At 36.5% G+C, this 17,275-nt stretch overlaps 1 protein-coding gene across 5 annotated transcripts in view; it reads left to right on the forward strand.

The window, feature by feature from the left end:
- The window catches only part of LOC114069850 (nesprin-1-like), a 31,432-nt gene extending 14,363 nt beyond the window's left edge, over positions 1–17,069 (forward strand). For 3 of the 5 annotated variants that reach the window (XM_027906930.1, XM_027906931.1, XM_027906932.1), the window contains 9 exons: positions 1,758–1,900; positions 2,749–2,875; positions 4,029–4,240; positions 5,678–5,878; positions 6,216–6,344; positions 6,711–6,923; positions 7,922–8,011; positions 9,856–9,914; positions 15,802–17,069. In XM_027906930.1, the coding sequence (XP_027762731.1) occupies positions 1,758–1,900; positions 2,749–2,875; positions 4,029–4,240; positions 5,678–5,878; positions 6,216–6,344; positions 6,711–6,923; positions 7,922–8,011; positions 9,856–9,914; positions 15,802–16,042 (1,415 nt within the window). In that variant the 3' untranslated portion in view covers positions 16,043–17,069. The remainder of the gene's footprint in view (positions 1–1,757; positions 1,901–2,748; positions 2,876–4,028; positions 4,241–5,677; positions 5,879–6,215; positions 6,345–6,710; positions 6,924–7,921; positions 8,012–9,855; positions 9,915–15,801) is intronic. The other 2 variants (XM_027906933.1, XM_027906934.1) reach the window with 1 other exon arrangement.
- Positions 17,070–17,275: the final 206 nt, after the last annotated feature.

Genomic DNA, 17,275 nt, shown 5'->3' on the forward strand with positions numbered 1-17,275 from the left:
CACCTTGGCTAACTGGACTAAACTGACCTGACTGGTCTTTATTCTTTGAGGTCCCTCAGTGGGTCTTAATACATTGTTACATCCCTGAGGGAAGGGTATTTTCAACAAAGGTTAAGGCAGAAGGAAAAATTATAGAGCAATTCCTAATTTTTCAGGTTTGCATTTATTTTTTTAATAAAAAAGGCCACAGGTTGGATTATCATGTAGATACACACTTTTAGGTTAGTTTTAGTTTCATGTGATAAAAATGTGAAGTTGAGGTACTGTAGTCCAGTGTCTTTATCATAGTCCTGTATATTGGAATTTTTTTTTTCTCATTATGTTTTTACACAAGATTAAGCCTATTGTTTCATTTGTTAGATTACACTCTTGGAGGGAGTAAATGCACTTGCAAATACATTTTCTCATGATTTCACAGTTCTCCTCTATTTAAATAATTACTTAAATAATTGCAAATCTGAAATAGTAAACGTTGAAGTCTTGGCATCTGTGACACGAGCCTCAGGTCCACTGTCCTTTTATGTATTCCCCAAATTAGTGAAATAATATTATAATTGATTAAGGGTATAACTAATACCAGTACTTACGGAAAATTTGTTTAGTTTTCTGGCCTGTGAACATTTTGAAAGTAGTGAGGGAAAAGCAATATTGAGCACTTTGTCCTGTCCATTTGAGGTGAGACAGTGTTTTACATGAAAAAAATATTAATCATCCAGGAGGTTCCATTTTCTTTAATTAGACGGACAGAAGGCTCTCCTTTTCTATGCATGTTTTTAATTGTGTCTCTATGAATAAATTCAAACTGTCTTTGTAAACAGATGGAAGTCAACACAGTAATAGAATATGGATAAGAGGGATCTCATGAGGTCCTCTAGGCTGCAGCCTGCTTCACATTAGAGTTGTCTGTAGCTAATTCATACCACAGAATTCAGCTGACCTCTATAAGGAAATTACAAGATAATCCTGCTTCAAAAACATAGGTATAAATTCCAAATGGCTTGAATGAATAATACCATCTTGCAGATATGTTAAGCATAGTCTTTTGTCAAGTATCTAATTGGAAAAATAGTATACATTTTTTTGCTTAGTGTGGTTGCCTAAATCAGTCATTGACTACTTGCTGCAGGCCTTCAGGGTGCCCAGTCATCTAAGGATTTTGAGAATATGATTATAACAGCATCACTTTGTATTTGTATGCTGCTTTTAATCTGTAATATTGTATGCAAATAGGATCCTTTCATGGAGATTGAAATTCCATTGTTTTTTAGTGGAGAAAAGTAATACAAGGAGAAATTAAGATAAATTTTCTCATGGATTTAGGTCATACAAATGGGCATTTGGGTTACAATGTTTTATTTGAGAGTGTGAAAGGGAGCAAGGTGAGGTTGGTGAGGTTAATCAGTGAGATTGGAGTATGCTTTGCTGAGAACTTTCCTCTTAAAAGAAGGTGAGGCATTCAAGGTGGGAAAGAAGTCCCTTCAGAATAATTTACGAGCCTGCTTTAAACTGTGGATTGTTTGATAGTATGCTTATGGCAAACACGTTCACTGGTGTAGTCCTCTGAAGGTTGCTAACACCCTCTAACATAACTAGTTACCACTTCACTTTGACATTGTACCACTCATACTACTCCAGCCACGTTTCTCCTTTACTGTCTCATCTAGATAGTATTCCTGATATCTCTTCTGCCTGGGCAAAGAAAAGAAAAACCTTTTGAAAAATTTGGGTGACTGTCACTCTCTTTGGTTTTGATACAGGAGAACCTGGAGCCCTGGAAGCACGTATCCGACAGCTGGACAAGGCCTTAGACACCAGTCGTTTCCAAATACAGCAAACAGAAAACATCATCCGCAGCAAAACACCTACAGGACCAGAACTCGATTCCACTTACAGAGGATATGTGCGTGTATTTTGGAGCATAAGTCAAATGTGCACTTTAAGCTTAGCTTTGCTATTGAAAGAAATATAGCTGTTTCAACAAAGCAGTTAACTATAACTGCTTCTCAAACTTACTCATATGGTTACTACCCTTAACCACATGCTATTGCTGTTTATGTTATTAGTGTGTTTATAATAGCATAAGATTACAGGAACATGACCAAGAAATTTATTTTCTTAAATTTTTGCAGATGTCCAAAATAACTTCCTCACACGTTTTTATCCGTCTAATGACAATACCCTTGTCTGAAATCCCTCTGCTTTTAAAAGCATTTTGTAGAGCTTCAGGCACAGTATTTATCTTGCTAATGAATTAGAAACATGCATCATGTAAGCAAGGTTGCATATGTGGAATTCTTAATTAAAAAGCTTTCTCAAAAAGGTTTCCCGGAAGAAGAATCTTAATATAAGTCACTCAAATAATTTTAGTACAGACAAAATTTAAAAATTAGCTGCTTGGATGCATAGTAATATTTCCACATTTAGGTTAATTTTCTTTATCACATCTTCTAGTGTTTTTGCCAGTGTTTTAACATTTAGAAAAGATGGCACCTAAAGACATCTAGTATGATTTGGCATAGTTGCACTGAGTTATTTCTGTTTAGTGTGAACTTAGACTTTAAGCCTTTATCTTCTCCACATACATTTTTTTTAATAGTATTAGGACATGTTGCTAAAGTAATAGATTTTTCTCTTCACACTTAAACTTACTTTTGGAAATTTGTGGAAGTTGCATTGTAATTTGCATTGTCCATGCAGTTAGTCCTGTACAGTGCATATTGAAAAGGGATTTTTTGTTTATTAACACAGATGAAATTACTAGGTGAGTGCAGTGGAAGCATAGACTCAGTAAGAAGGCTTGGAAATAAACTGAAGGAGGAAGAAGAAAAATTATCAGGACTTATTAACATGAACAGTACTGAAACACAAACAGCTGGTAAGTAATATTTAGTTCATTTGATAAAAAGCAATTTTGAAAAGAAGCAAACATGCAAAGTTTTTCTAAATAAACACTTGGTATTATTTGCTGACATAGAGATTTTACATGACTATCTATTACCATGTTCTGTTTAACATCTTTCATTAGGAATAGTAAGGAATAGTAAGTGTTCTTGTATATCCCCTATAAAAAGATTAGGCATAGAAGTGCATTTTAACAACCCCTTCATATCATGAGGCATAACCCTAAGCCCTTCAGAAAGTCCCAATGGATGCAATGAATTTTTTTTATAAGTTCTCTGATGAAAAATGTTGCTGATGTTGTACAAAACACATAAGTCAGCATGTATTTCCTCTAATAATTACTTTTACTTCTAAGATTATCTACCTACAGTAAAGAAATTTATTTTAGTGTCACCTGGTAAAAGTATTCACCTGACAAATTTTAAACATCAGCAGTAGAATAGGAAGTATTGCATTGAAAAAATATGGATTTATTCCATACTGTAAAGGCATTATCTCCATTCCTAGCTTGGCAAGATATGCTACCCATGGAGTCTCTTATTTTGCTGTGAGTTTGGAGGGTTTCTTGAATTTTAAGTTGGTGGAATGATGCAATTGTCCTTCTGCCATAGCATTTCAAGATAACTAATAGAAGAAATAGCCCCTAATTTATTTATTTTTAGTGCAGGTGTTTATCCAATGCAGCAGCAGTAGCTTAGGCAAATGTAGTGAGGTATGAGCATTAAATTATGATATGCACAAATACCAATGAAAATAATAATAAATATGTGTGGTTAGTTAGACGTATTCAGATTTCTTACGCTAATTTATGATGGGGGTTTTTTTGCCATCATAACCTGTTCTAGAGACTTGCATGTATCAACTTATTTATGTTCATAGAAGTCTGACATTACAAAGTGATAAAATTGCCTGATGACTAGAATTGTCCAGGTTCTTCATTTGTTCTCTCCAGCATCACTTTCTTCAATCTAACTTAGTTTTCAACGTGCTTAGAGTTTGCAGCATAGAGTTTTTGTGGAACATGTTTTGAACCATATTCAACTGATGCAATTGTATGTGTGTAGCTAGTGCTTTTCTTTTTTTACCTTTTTTTTTTCTTTTATTTAATTTGGTGTTTGTCATTCCAGGTGTAATTGAAAGATGGGAATTAATCCAGGCTCAAGCTCTAAGCAAGGAGCTGAGAATGAAGCAGAACCTTCAGCAATGGCAACAGTTCAACTCTGACCTTAATAGCATCTGGACTTGGTTGGGAGAAACTGAAGAGGAACTGGAGAAGCTTCGCCGCCTTGATCTCAGTACTGACATACAGACTATTGAACTCAGAATTAAAAAACTGAAAGTGAGTTTTATTTCTCTTTTCCATGAGTTACCTTGTAAACCTGAGTGCAGCAGGTATATTGAAGAGGTTGCCAATAATTGCATCTGGTTTGCTCAACATAGCAGGCTGCTGCTGATAAATAAAGTAACTGGAAAAGTGATTTTCTTATTTGCCTTTTGGCAGAAAAATGTACCACTGGCAATCCAAATAAAGTTTTGAAATAGTAATTCAGTGGAATTCTGTAATTCCATAATGTACTGATAACTCCTGATGTCAGCCAACCTCATGAAATTAAAAAAAAAAAAAAAAACCACGTACCAAGTTAAATCAATTCTCTTCTACTCAAACTGGTAACAAAATATCTACTTCAAAAGAAATGTCTCACTGAGACATACTACTTTATGTGGAGGAAAGTGGAAGTCTATCCAGTGCCACCAGTACAACATAGGAAAAATTTGGTGTCAATTTGCAGCATTCCTTTTTCTTCTCTTGTCATCTCAAGTTCATCAGAATCTGAATGCTACCCTTTTCATCTCTCTGGTGGTCCACAACTTCACATTCGGTTACTAGTATCGTATAAGCATGGGCACAAAAACATGGGACCCAGTGTCAAAATGCACTGTGCTTCATGATAGGAATGAGGTGACCAGATAGTAAAGATCACTGCTTCCAGCAGTGATCCATCTAAAGCATGTTAATGTAATCCAAATATAGCTGCCATAAGTACTACAAAGGTCACTGTGACATTGTTCTTTTACATAAATGCTGTAAAGTAGGTGGAAAAGGGGGCATTTCATAAGAATTCAGTTCTCACCCACTCTTTGAAAGCCCATTAGTACCCTCCAAACTGAAAGAGGTGGAGTTTCTTTTGTGGCTTCCAGTGTAAACGGATCAGTTTATATACAAGTTGTGTTTCTATAAATTGAAGTTGTTTATACTCTTTGTATGTTTTCTTTTCTCTCAGTAAAAGCTTTTATTTTAAAAACTGTTGACAGCAGTTTCCACTTGAAAACATGTTGGTTTTTATGTTTATCAGCAAAACTGAGACATGAGGGCAAAAGTTTTATTGTGAGCTAAAGTACAGTTGTCTTACATGTCTTTAAATTTTGTTGAACCTACTCTGTCTTTAAAATATCTGAAACATGAGCCAGACCTTTAAAATTCGACTATGACTTCAGGCCTTTAAGACTTTACAAGTTTAATTGGATTGCTTTTGTTTATGCTCACAGTTAAATTTTAGTAGATGCTAAAGAATGACCATTTTTAGAGTCACAGAGTGAGCACAGAAATCTCATATCCAGAGTCAAGAAACTGTTACAGTAAGGTACCTTTCTGCAGCTGCTGATGGCAAATCATTGCTTTTTTGTGGTGCCTTCTCTACTTGATTTTTTCTGAAAGTCACATGTTTTACAAGTTTCCATTGCTTCCTCCCCTGTCCCACTTTCTCTTATCGTCAAGGAGCTGCAGAAAGCAATTGATAACCGCAAAGCAATCGTCTTATCCATCAATCTGTGCAGCTCAGAGTTCACTCAGTCTGACAGTGAAGAGAGCAAGAAGCTTCAAGAACGCCTGTCTCAGATGAACATGCGCTGGGAGCACGTATGCAGTATGATTGAAGAGTGGCGCAACTCATTGCAGGCTGCATTAATGCAGTGCCAGGTGTGTATTGTGCTTATTTTAAATTGACATTATCCCACACTTTGAAAATATAAACCATTTTGTTACTGCTCATTATCCAGTCTGAAACTTGCCCATGTAAGCCAAAATATGTCTTCTGCCTTTGTTCTTCTGAAAAATACACCTGCACTACGTGAAACATGTATTTCCCGCCCAAGATTTTCTAAATATGTCCTCTTTGGAATAGTATCCTAGTATTTTACTGTACACTTCCTTTTAACTTATTTAGCTAGTAGGACCTATCAGGGGATAAATTAAAAACCTGAATTTGACTGGAATATTCTGCTACTTTATTAAAATTGTCACTCATTGCTTGCAGGATTTCCATGAACTGAGCCATGGTTTGCTGCTTTGGTTGGAGAATATTGACAGAAGAAAAAATGAGATTGTGCCCATCGATCCAAACCTGGACTCAGAAATGCTGCAGGATCATCATAGACTCTTGATGGTAGGATAATAATCACCGCTTTTTCTCCCAAAACACATCACCAAGAAAAACACCTAATCAGATTTATCTTTCTCTTGAGGGTTAGCACTGTACGTTGCATGCTAACACAGAGCTGTGGGACCAATGTCAGTAACCAGCTTAACTTTGGAAGGAAACACCACTCACTTTCATTATTAGCCCAACTCATGATTTTAAATCTCAGGCAACCATTAGATTGCTGCATATCTTCCTGTCAGATTAGAAATTTGTATACCTTATCTTTGCTTTCCATTTAATTAATTTCAAGTGTTTGTCTTTGTGAGTTCTAGCTTTTTGGTTTTTTTTTTAACTGCTATTAAAAAAATGTGATGCTTGCCTTGGCAACAGCAAATCAGACGTGAACTCCTGGAGTCTCAGTTGAAGGTGGCATCACTACAAGATATGTCTTGCCAATTGCTAGTCAATGCTGAAGGCAAGGATTGTCTTGAAGCCAAAGAAAAGGTACACGTCATTGGAAATAGACTGAAGCTCCTCCTGAAAGAGGTCACACGTCATATTAAAGACCTAGAGAAAATTCTAGACATTTCAAGTAGTCAACTGGTAAGTCACATCTTTTTCTTCCCTGCTGTTGGTTGGGCACATTTCACACTGTTTTGACTGTCTTTCTCTGATCGATGTTGTTGGCTCCTCTGTTTCTGTTGTTTGCAGTACTTACCAAGACTGTAAACTTTTAATCTTGAATATCATAAAGTTACCTTACACTTCATAATATAAACATCTCTTGTGATAGGGTGGGGGTTTTCAATTTGTTAATTTTTTGCTATTTTGTGTACCAATAATTATTGAATATATTGGTTTGTTTATCCTGCTGTTACTGAATCAGTCAACTGGTAAAGGATATGAGATAATTGCTCTAGTTTCAGTACTGAAAATCAGAGTGTGTCAGTTGTCATTGGAAAGGAGGATAATGCTCACTCTGTCAAAGAGAGAAAAAAAACATAAAATAAATTCTGTATTAGGATAAGAAGTCTGTCATATATGTCTCCTAAGCTTTGAGCTATACTCAAATCTTATTTTAAAATTGTCTTGTATCTCAGGATATTTGAGAGGGAATTACAGCAGTGTAGCAGTAACTTTGCCAGAACTAGCAGATACGATGATTTGAGGGTTTCCTTTAGTTTTTTTAAGTCTTGGATTAGCAAAATGCATAAAACATGAGAACTCATCTCTTCCCTCCTTCTAATGGATTTCTGCCTGTAAATTTCTTGGTGTTACCAACCTCTTTTTGTAATTAAAGACCAGTGGACAACAACTGGTTTTTCTCTGTATTGACTTTGGTAGAAAATATGTCACCTAAAAAAATTAAGTATTAACTACTTATTTGCTTTTTTTTTCCTTCAGGGCTGACAGAGAAAACATGTACTTGTAATGTCTTAGTCTTTTAAAATTTGGTAACAAACTTTAGCTTATTTGCCTTAATTTATTTTATTTGCCTTGGAAATAATTCTGATGGGATTTCACCGAGGGTAAAATTTTCAGTTTGCTTACCCAAAGATCTAGTTGCTGTATTTTTGAACTGCATTCCCTCTGAACTTTAGGAATTGTCCTCATGGTCCTCCGATGAATTAGACACATCAGGCTCAGTGAGTCCTGTATCTGGAAGAAGCACTCCAAGCAGACAGAGAACGGTAATTTCATGTCATGTATTTTCTTCCACCTCCTCGGTGGGAGCTCAGATGTCTTCAGCAGCTCTAGCCAGATGGGAGTCACCCCTTCTCACTTGTTAGGAAAGGAAATGGCATAAACCAAAACCAAAACACAGCTGCTTTCCCCAACCCTGCTGCATATCCCATCCTGCATGAAATCAGAAGTGGTAAATACTTTCTGAAACCAGGGCTGTCAGTGTGGTTGGTTTATCATGGTATGGCATGTCGTGTCTCTTGTATTTTGCTCTAGTGATGGCAGCACCCCAAAGTCTGGTCTTGTCTGGTATAATCAGTCCTCCATTTCTGTTTGGCCTTCTCTTCAGAGCTGCTTCATCAAGAATCTCAATAAGTTTTTTTGTCGTTTCTGATGCAGATTGCAGACAGTCTTATTGAGACTTTGGATGAATGGCTAAGTAGAGCTGAAGGGCATAAAATACTATTCAAAACAGCTAGTTGCACAGGACCTAACCAATGGCTATGATGGCAGCTCTGGAGTTGCCCATTTACATCGCTGGCACAAAATTCAAGAAATATAGCAATACATGCCTAGTACTTAACACTTCCATACTCTGAGCCCAAATTGGAACTGCAATTATTTTGTCTTTTTCTGCAATTCTGTTGGTTGATTACTTTGCTTTTTTCCTTAGTTCTTAAAACAGTCAGGTTGGTTTGGTTTTGTTTTATTTTTCCATTTGCACTTTTTTGTAAAGCCTCTGAGTTCTGTCTTGATAAATTTATTGCTCTTGAAATTGATTTATTTTTTTGATTTTTTGTTTACATTCACTAGTTTCCTTTTAGATGCTAGTATGAGAATGTAAAGGAATACTGGCTTTTCAAAAGGAAAAAGAATATACATCTTAACATTTTATTTCAGAGGTCAATGCTTTTGTCTTTTAAAATTAAATTTAAATAATTAATAAAGGCTCTGATATCACAGATGTAACTTAAGGATGCCTGACCATTACAGGAAATAGAGAAGTATTTTACCATAAAAGCTTGGTCTAAAGAGTATGTAGAACTATGATAGGTTTCATCTTAACATTTTAATAAGGATTTGTGTATCTCTAATTTTTTAGTGTTTATGTATGTGACTACTTTTTTTTTTCTTTGTCCATAATATGTAGCAAAGTTTCATTTTCATCCATAATGTATAGCTAAGTTGTAGGATTCCTTGGGTCTAGTTTTCAAACTTCTGGATTTTGCACCCACAGTCTTGAAGACTGAAGTGATACTATTTGGAATTTCATTGCCAAATATACTGATGCTAAATAAACAAATATTAATACAAAAAATATAGTCTGAATTATAAACATCTAACTGCATTGAATATTCCAGCAAATAGTTGTGAGTGCACATACAGTCATTTGGCCTTCAAAATTGTGGGGTAGAGGAGAGGCCAGAGTTGTCAAAGGAGGCCCTTGGACCTTTGTTCCTTGAGAATATTAATTCTGTACATGTGCATTTTGAAATATATATATTTTCACATATTCAACTTAATAAGATTTTCTCTATTTCATATTAGAAATTATTTGAGCTAAATTTGTAGTTATTTCTTTTTAAATCCAGAGCTATTGTTCCATAAACATAATGACTAAATTGTTATTTTTGAGTTCACGGGGTATGTTCCAATAATTTTCATACTCATCTAGATGCAAAGAAAAGCCAGTTTCCTTGGTTCATGGGTATTGGTCACTTCATTTGATTCTTTTTTTTTTTTTTTTTTATGTTTCCTTTGCTGCCCTTTTAATTTAGTTTCATCAGTAGCTTGTCTTTATTTGCCTGGACTGAACATTCTTCTTTCTTTACCCCCTGTTCATTGCAAACAGCCACGGGGCAAATGTAGTCTCTCACAGCCTGGACCCTCTGTCAGCAGTCCACATAGCAGGTACCTAATTCTCCTGGTTTCCGCACTCTGTTCTAGAACACCAAGAGGATGATGGAAATTGGCCGTGATTCCTCTCAGTCCACACCAACTTCACCAGGTGGTCAGGACTTAAACAAGTGAAAATTTCCCTTTTGTTGATAGTTTGACAAAAGGGGCTCTCAATTACTTCAAATGCTTTGTTAAATAGAAATACAGGCTAATCATTGGACATCTGTGGCTTTTGCTTCACAGAAGTCCCTTTTTTTATATGCCTGATCAGAGTGAGTGTGTGTTTACAGTCATGACATTTAATTATTATTTTATTTTGGCATGATTTAACAGAAAGGCCAGTAGGTTCATGGCAAACACTTTTTATCATCCTCTTTACCTCTAAATATTAAATTAAGGCAGGTTATAGGCCAGTACCATATTCTAGAATTTACAAAACCCACAGATCTGGATGAGACATACTAACATCCTTTTCTTTATTTCTTTTTTTTTTTTTCCCCCCTGAAATGTTTCGTTCAGTTTGTGGGTTTTCAGTACTTCAGACTCAAAAGTCAGAATTTGAGGTTACTGAGACTTGGGATCACTTTCTCTCCCCTCCTAAGACGACTGCAATGTAACATGCTAATATTGCCATGACTTGCCAAGTGCTTGCATCCATGTGTTGCTCCGGCAGGAGCACTTTCCCATCTCTCTCTGACCAGTAGAGAGCAGGCTTGCAGCTACAGCTTTTTGCTTTCCACCGTGTCTCCAGCAACCTGTCACCTCTGCAGCTAACAGTGCTTCTGCCTTCTTGTTGTTGTCAGTGTGATATGTGTACCTGCGCTCTTTCACTGATCAGTTTACTAGCCTCTAGAATTCTGAAGTTAAAAAAAGGTAATGAGCAAGCCAACGTGTGTAAAGAGGACATATTTTGCTATTTCAACATCTTATGCATTGCTAAAATAATCAGAAAGCATGATTAAAATATATTTGTTCTTATTACATCTAATAATAAATCTCATTTAACCTAAATCTCATTTATTCTCTGCATATTAAAAACTACCTAATCAGTTTTTAGAATAAGTCCTATTAAAGTGAAAGATTTTATGTTGGAAAGAAGAAGATGCTACATTCAATACTAAATGAGCGATAAACAAGCAGACAAAAAAATACCTTAAGAATTTTCTTAGGAGCAAAATTAATAATTTATTCAGCAAAGTTATTCTCAAATATAAATGAAATAAAGAGTAAGACTACTTATGTAGATATTTACATAAACACTTCTTTAAAAAAAGTTTGCTTTACAGGTGTAGTTAGTAACTGTGAGTAAAGTGGCATAGTTGCAAAACCACGTGACAGACTGATATGTGACTGATAGAACTGAATCTTTTACTGCTTCCACTGACACTAAGAAGCTACCTATTTTTAGGGATTTTTTTCCCTTTGAAACATAAGGAAACTACATAGAAAGCAGGGGACTCCACTTTCCTGTCTGATGGAGAAAAATGATTTTTCATTTCCAGTCTGCTATGAAACTTGGCATTTTGTTTCTTTTGGGGAGGGGATAAAGGGAGGAGAGGGGCTTTACTCTGCAGCCATTAACATCTAGGAGGAGTGGAAGATGTCTTTGACATATCAGCATGCTTGCACTAGCACCGTTGTCCTCAAGAAACATATTGTGTGTGCTTTTCCACTCTCCTGTGTAATCAAACCACTTCTGCCAACCTTTTGAGGTTTCTGGTTTTAGGTGCGAGCCACTGTCTCAAAGAGCAGCTAGCAGTGCTTTGCAGCTTTGAGATCAGCCTCTGTTCTAGCAGTGGCATTCAAGTCTTTCCAGCACTGTTTATTAACACATCTTGTAGCAGTACAACACAATGTTCAATTTGTAATTCAGACAGGCATGGAATATGAATGAGTCACTGCTGAATAGGAAACTTTAACAAATGCGCAAGCCAGACAGGTTGTGGTTGATGTATAATGTGGTTTTAACTGATAATGCAGTACAAGCTGTCACTATGTTCTTTAATATTTTGACACGCCTCTGATCAGAGTACCTTGTGTTTGATCTTGCACTGGATCAGCAAACCCTGTTAGAGTTCAGTATGAAGGAGAAGTGAAGTCAATCTTGAAAGGTCTATCACGCAAGAGGTTTTGAAGGAAAGTTTATCTAAAAAATTAGAGAGACCATAGTTTTGTGTATAACAAGTGTGATATATCATTTTGCCTTCTCCATTATCACAGTAAAAAAACAAGCATACGTAGTGTGATGCTAAGCAAGGTACAAGCTTAAACACGATTTTACATTGTGGATTTAAGTAAAATCTCATCCAAGAGGTTTTAGTAATCATGTGCTAAGTGGGAAAAGCAAATCCAAGAAGCAACTCATCTTTCCTCACCAGTTTAATAGAGCTGTCATAAGGGTAAACCTGGATCTGTACCTGTGAATTTTTTTGAAGTGATTAAAATGTTAAAAGATTGAAATAGCAGTTCAATTTGCTCAGGGGTGTTTACATTGTCTTGGTGCCATAGCGTCAGCCTCCATTTCCTGCTCTCCGCAAGCCTCCACAAATGGCTTTGGATCTTTAAAGGTCATTTGCTGTTCCTGGAGCAGACCAAGCCACAGCATTCTCTTGATCTTCGCCCATAAAATGGCAGTCATTGCCACACAGTAGCTCAAACATGTGTTTTGGGCTTGGCTTGCCATGTTTTTTTCTCACTGTTATCTCCCACACTCTCACTTAGACCTTGTTACTTAGACTTCATTGGATTCATCCACTATTTTTTCTGTTCAAAAAACCAATCCTATTTGGTATTTGAAAGACCTCTGGTATTTGAAAGACCTTCGGCATCTGTCATCTTACAGATGAAATTGACTGTTCTTATATTTTGTGCAGTAGTCTTTTCATAAAGATATTAAATTAAAACTCATTCTTGATTAACTCCAGTAATAACATCCTCCTAGCCCAGCAGTGCCTCTTTCAATGTAAACCTGTTGTCTGCATTCAATTAGTCACTTACCATTAAACTCCCTTTATTTATTCCTATCAGCTTCACTTGAATGATAAATTCCTTTTTGAAAATCTTTCAGATACATACTGCAATACAGATAGGTTACTTCGACCATATATTCCTTGGGAAAAAAATATCAATCATCTTTAAAAGAAGGTTCTCCTCTGAGCTGAAATTAAAGTTCACTTTGACCATTCTGTCTGTAGCCTGATAAATTAGCCTCTCGTCTCTTGAAATGCTTAGAAAATAGTTGAAAAGAGTTCCAATATCACTTGCATTAAAAACTCTGAAAGTAAGGGTAACTACTGCTTGCACTTAGGTTAATATATGAGGTTTCTTGACATTAAGAAGGTTACTGTTGGTCAGGTCTGCAGCTGTGCTTCCCTCTTTTATCTGCTTACTAAGAATTGTGTACGGAGTGAGTAGCAGATGGCCTTACTACCTTCCCTCCTTACAGTGTGACTGTATGGGGGAGCAGTCAGAAGAGAGACAGCTAAAGAGGCAAGCTAAAGGAGATGAAATTACATTTTTCTCCAAAGTGGCATACTTCAGCTTTCCCTTCTCCTGCTAGACTAAATAGGAGTTCTGGTCCTTAAGAATAGTGAATCTTTTTTATTAATGATGCATATTTTTAACCATCTCTGCTTACCAAATCCATTAAACACTCTAAGCCAAGCCATTCCATTTTTCAGCCAATTATGTAGATGGCAGAGGTGTACCTGCAATAAACACAGGCAGTACAGCACTCATACATTTTATAACTCCCCCTCTTTTTTGCAGTGTTTCATTATTTGTTTGTTTAATTGTTTCTGTGCAGCATTATTCTTCAATACCCTACTTCACTGCAGAAAAAGTGGCTTGACATGAATTGTTTTAATTTTTGAAAGAAAGTTTATGTTCCTTGTTGAGTTCAGCCATGCAGCTTAAACATACCATTCTCTCTTCTTTTTTTGGTAAAACACAAAGCAAAAGTGCTGGATTGTGCTGCCAAAGTCATAATCAAAAGACAAGAAAAATTAGGTGCTAACTTTGTGTGTCCCCTTTTGATTCCACTTTTTGGAAATTCACCTTCTGACATACAGTGTTGTCCCAGAATAACTCTGAGGCAATGAAAAAAATTGAGACGTCACTGTTTATCAAACAGCAGTTACCAGCTGCAGAAATCTAGCCTTTTTTTCATTGAGATTAACAACATTTATAGAATGATAGCCTTGTAAATAGGTAGACTGTGCAATCAAATGCTTGGAAGGTAATTAAGCACTCCTTGTTCCCTTTGTTCCTACCTCAGTCCATTAACTTTCTGTCTTGGCATTCTCAGACAGTAAAAGTCCTGATCTAATTGAACTTTAATATGGAATGCTCTGATGCTGTTAAATGTGCCATATCCTTTCAATATGTTCTTTACAATACATGATCTTACGTTATGCGATAAGCAGCTTTCCACCTGGGCTACAATAGCATGGTTTCAAACAACACAAGGTACAGTATTTTGATCATCGCTCCTTCCCGGGCTATTCAGTTCAAGTTAATAATTCAGCATACTTGAGTGCTGGTCATCTGAACTTCACCAAATCTGTCTGGCTTTGTGGAAGTCTTCACTGTGGGGTGCTACACATATATAAACAAGAAAAGAAATAATTCTTTTCTGAACATGTGGGAAGGAGATCCCTGCTAAGCCTGGTATTGTTTTGAAGAGGATATTTTAATTTTTGAATATTTCCTCAAACTGATTGAAATTTATCTGGGACACAGGATTAAAAGAAGAAGGAGAAGGAAAGGAAACACTAAGGAACCATCAATCCCTACATGCTTCAGTGGGCATCTCCCACTCCTCGTTATGAGCATTTTTATTTCTTAAACTCTAGGAAACCATAGGTTTTCTGAGGCCTTGTAGTCATATGAACCATGTGAACATTTTATAGCAACAGGTCTAAGACAAAATTTATGGCATAATGTCTTAAACTAAGGGTTCTTGAAGCAAGTTATTTGAAGGTTCTGAGTTCTTCCACTTTTGGCTAGTGCTAAAATACAGTACTTTTCCATGCACATTGAGACCATCAGATTTTCTCTTTCATACTTAGTCTTTTTAGTCATTAACTTATCTCAAACCTGTCGTCTGTATATTGAGCTCTTGAGAGTTTCAGCCAAAAGAAAAATGTGAAATTTATGTCTTTATCCTTCCTTAAAATAATAAATTGGATTTTTGTGCTTAATTTGAAGTATCCCTTTGAAAATATTTTTGTTAAATCACTCCTGCCTCATAGACCCATGATAGACGCGTGCCATTTCAAGTCAGATCCTTTGATACAGGAGAGAAAATCACTTGGAAGGTGATGGTGTCAAATCAGTTGAGCAGATAGATTTTAACTGCTGATTCTGTGCAAGATTCAAAATACAATGTACTTTGTAGAGAATGAGTCCCCATTACCTGCATATTGGTGTATTAATTAACTGAAGATTGGTGCAACTGGATCTCATTGCATTATGCAATATACATACACAAATGTAGCAACTTCTGCAAACCAAATGCAACTGCCATTTTAAAAGACAAGGACTCCTTTTTAGACAGCATGTACTGAATACCTATGACAGGTATGGCCCACCTTTTATTTTCCCCTTCTCTATAGCACAGTACTTTAAGTGGAGATCTTCCCCATAATTAACGAAGGGGCTATGGGGTCACAAAACCCCTTCTGTTGTGATCATTTGGTGTTTTCCTACCCCATGTAGAAATATGGGGTCTCTTAAGAGTATTAGGAAATGGAACATGCAGTGAAAAATACCTCTGCAGTTGTCAATCTAAGTCTGTACAAATGTTGTAAAGCAGCCTTCAGGGAAGGTTGAGTGCTCAAAGGCAACCTCTGCTTTAGTAATGTTTTAGTGTATTCACCTGTACATCTTCTTTTCTCAGGTCCACAAGAGGTGGCTCAGGTTCCTCCCCTTCTGAGGCTGGGCCAGCATGGTGGCGCCCATCCTTCTTCCTCAGAGTCCTCAGAGCTGCTCTGCCACTTCAGCTCCTCTTGCTGCTCCTGATCGGGCTGGCTTGCCTGGTGCCAATGACCGAGGAGGACTACAGCTGTGCTATGGCAAACAACTTTGCCCGCTCTTTCCATCCCATGCTAAAATACATGAATGGTCCTCCTCCATTATGAAGGAGACCTGTGAGACAGCAGGAGACTTGCTGGAGTACTAGCTGGGAGGCAAGGTGGTTTTAAAGTGTGACAAGATTCAGTGTGGCAGCTTTACCTGTCTGCTGTAGCAACCACTGTGCCCATATCTTTCTCTGCTGGCACTCAGCTAATAACGCATCAGTGTATCAGTATCAAACTGCACAATGTATTACCTGAGTAGCATCATTTCAATACTCACATCCTGGGTACCAAAAAGGATGTGATCTGTGTGAGGGAAATGTCCTTCTGTGCAGAATTTGGGATCTTTTAGCCACTTTATATCCAGGTCATTGCCCTGTACTATGCATAGCCAAGGACTTGATACTGTAGATCCTTTCCCGTGTGCTGCCCATTAGCCAGTCTTTGTTAAATACCCTTTCAGTATCTACAGTATTCAAAATAACCAATGCTAAAGAGATTTTAGAGCATTTGTAACATACAGTTTTAAAGAATCTTGTATGGCAATGTATTATTCCCTGTTTCTGTTTCAGGCATGGTGTTCTAACTTTTGCTTTGGATGCACAAGGTGTAAATCTGAGAAGCACTTTTTTAAGGTTTAAAAAAATGGATGTAATAAATAAGATCGTAAAAGTTTTTATGAGGAAAAATGTTGAATGTCAAGTTGAAAAACAAAGAACATATTTATGTATGTACAGTTTGCTAAGCCAAGTTTTGTTTGTATTGATTTCTTTGCATTTATTATAGATACCATAAAATATTTTGTCTACGTGCTTTTTAATGACAACTGTGGAAACCTCTAAGTTTAGAATGAGATATGTATGATATAAAAAAAAAAATAGAAGACACACATATGCTGCACTTCTAAAGAGAATTAAAAAATGCTGTAACAAATTATTGGTATTAGGTATATGTTTGAATGAGAAAATCTGGAAAACTTGACAAATGATAGAATATGTGTGAGAGTATGAAATTAGAAATTCTGCTAATATTGAAAGCTGGCCATGTTTTGAATTAGTGATTCCTCACTTCAGGTTTTTATTTTTTTCAAACTGTCTCTTGAAGTTCATTCTCACCCCTATGTTGTTTCTCTGTGTCTGTGTGTTTATGTATGCACTCATGTGCAACCTTTGGCTGTTGAAGTTGTATCATTCCATACTCACTAAAGCAGTTTTCTACTGTGGGTGTACTGGAACCTTCATAATATTCTCCATAGCAGCTTAATACCAAGGTAGATGTTTATGTTTTACCCATAGT

This window comes from Empidonax traillii, unplaced genomic scaffold, assembly GCF_003031625.1.
Source record: "Empidonax traillii isolate 1590-97213 ecotype Southwest subspecies unplaced genomic scaffold, ASM303162v1 scaffold1377:size231680, whole genome shotgun sequence".
NCBI lineage: Eukaryota > Metazoa > Chordata > Aves > Passeriformes > Tyrannidae > Empidonax > Empidonax traillii.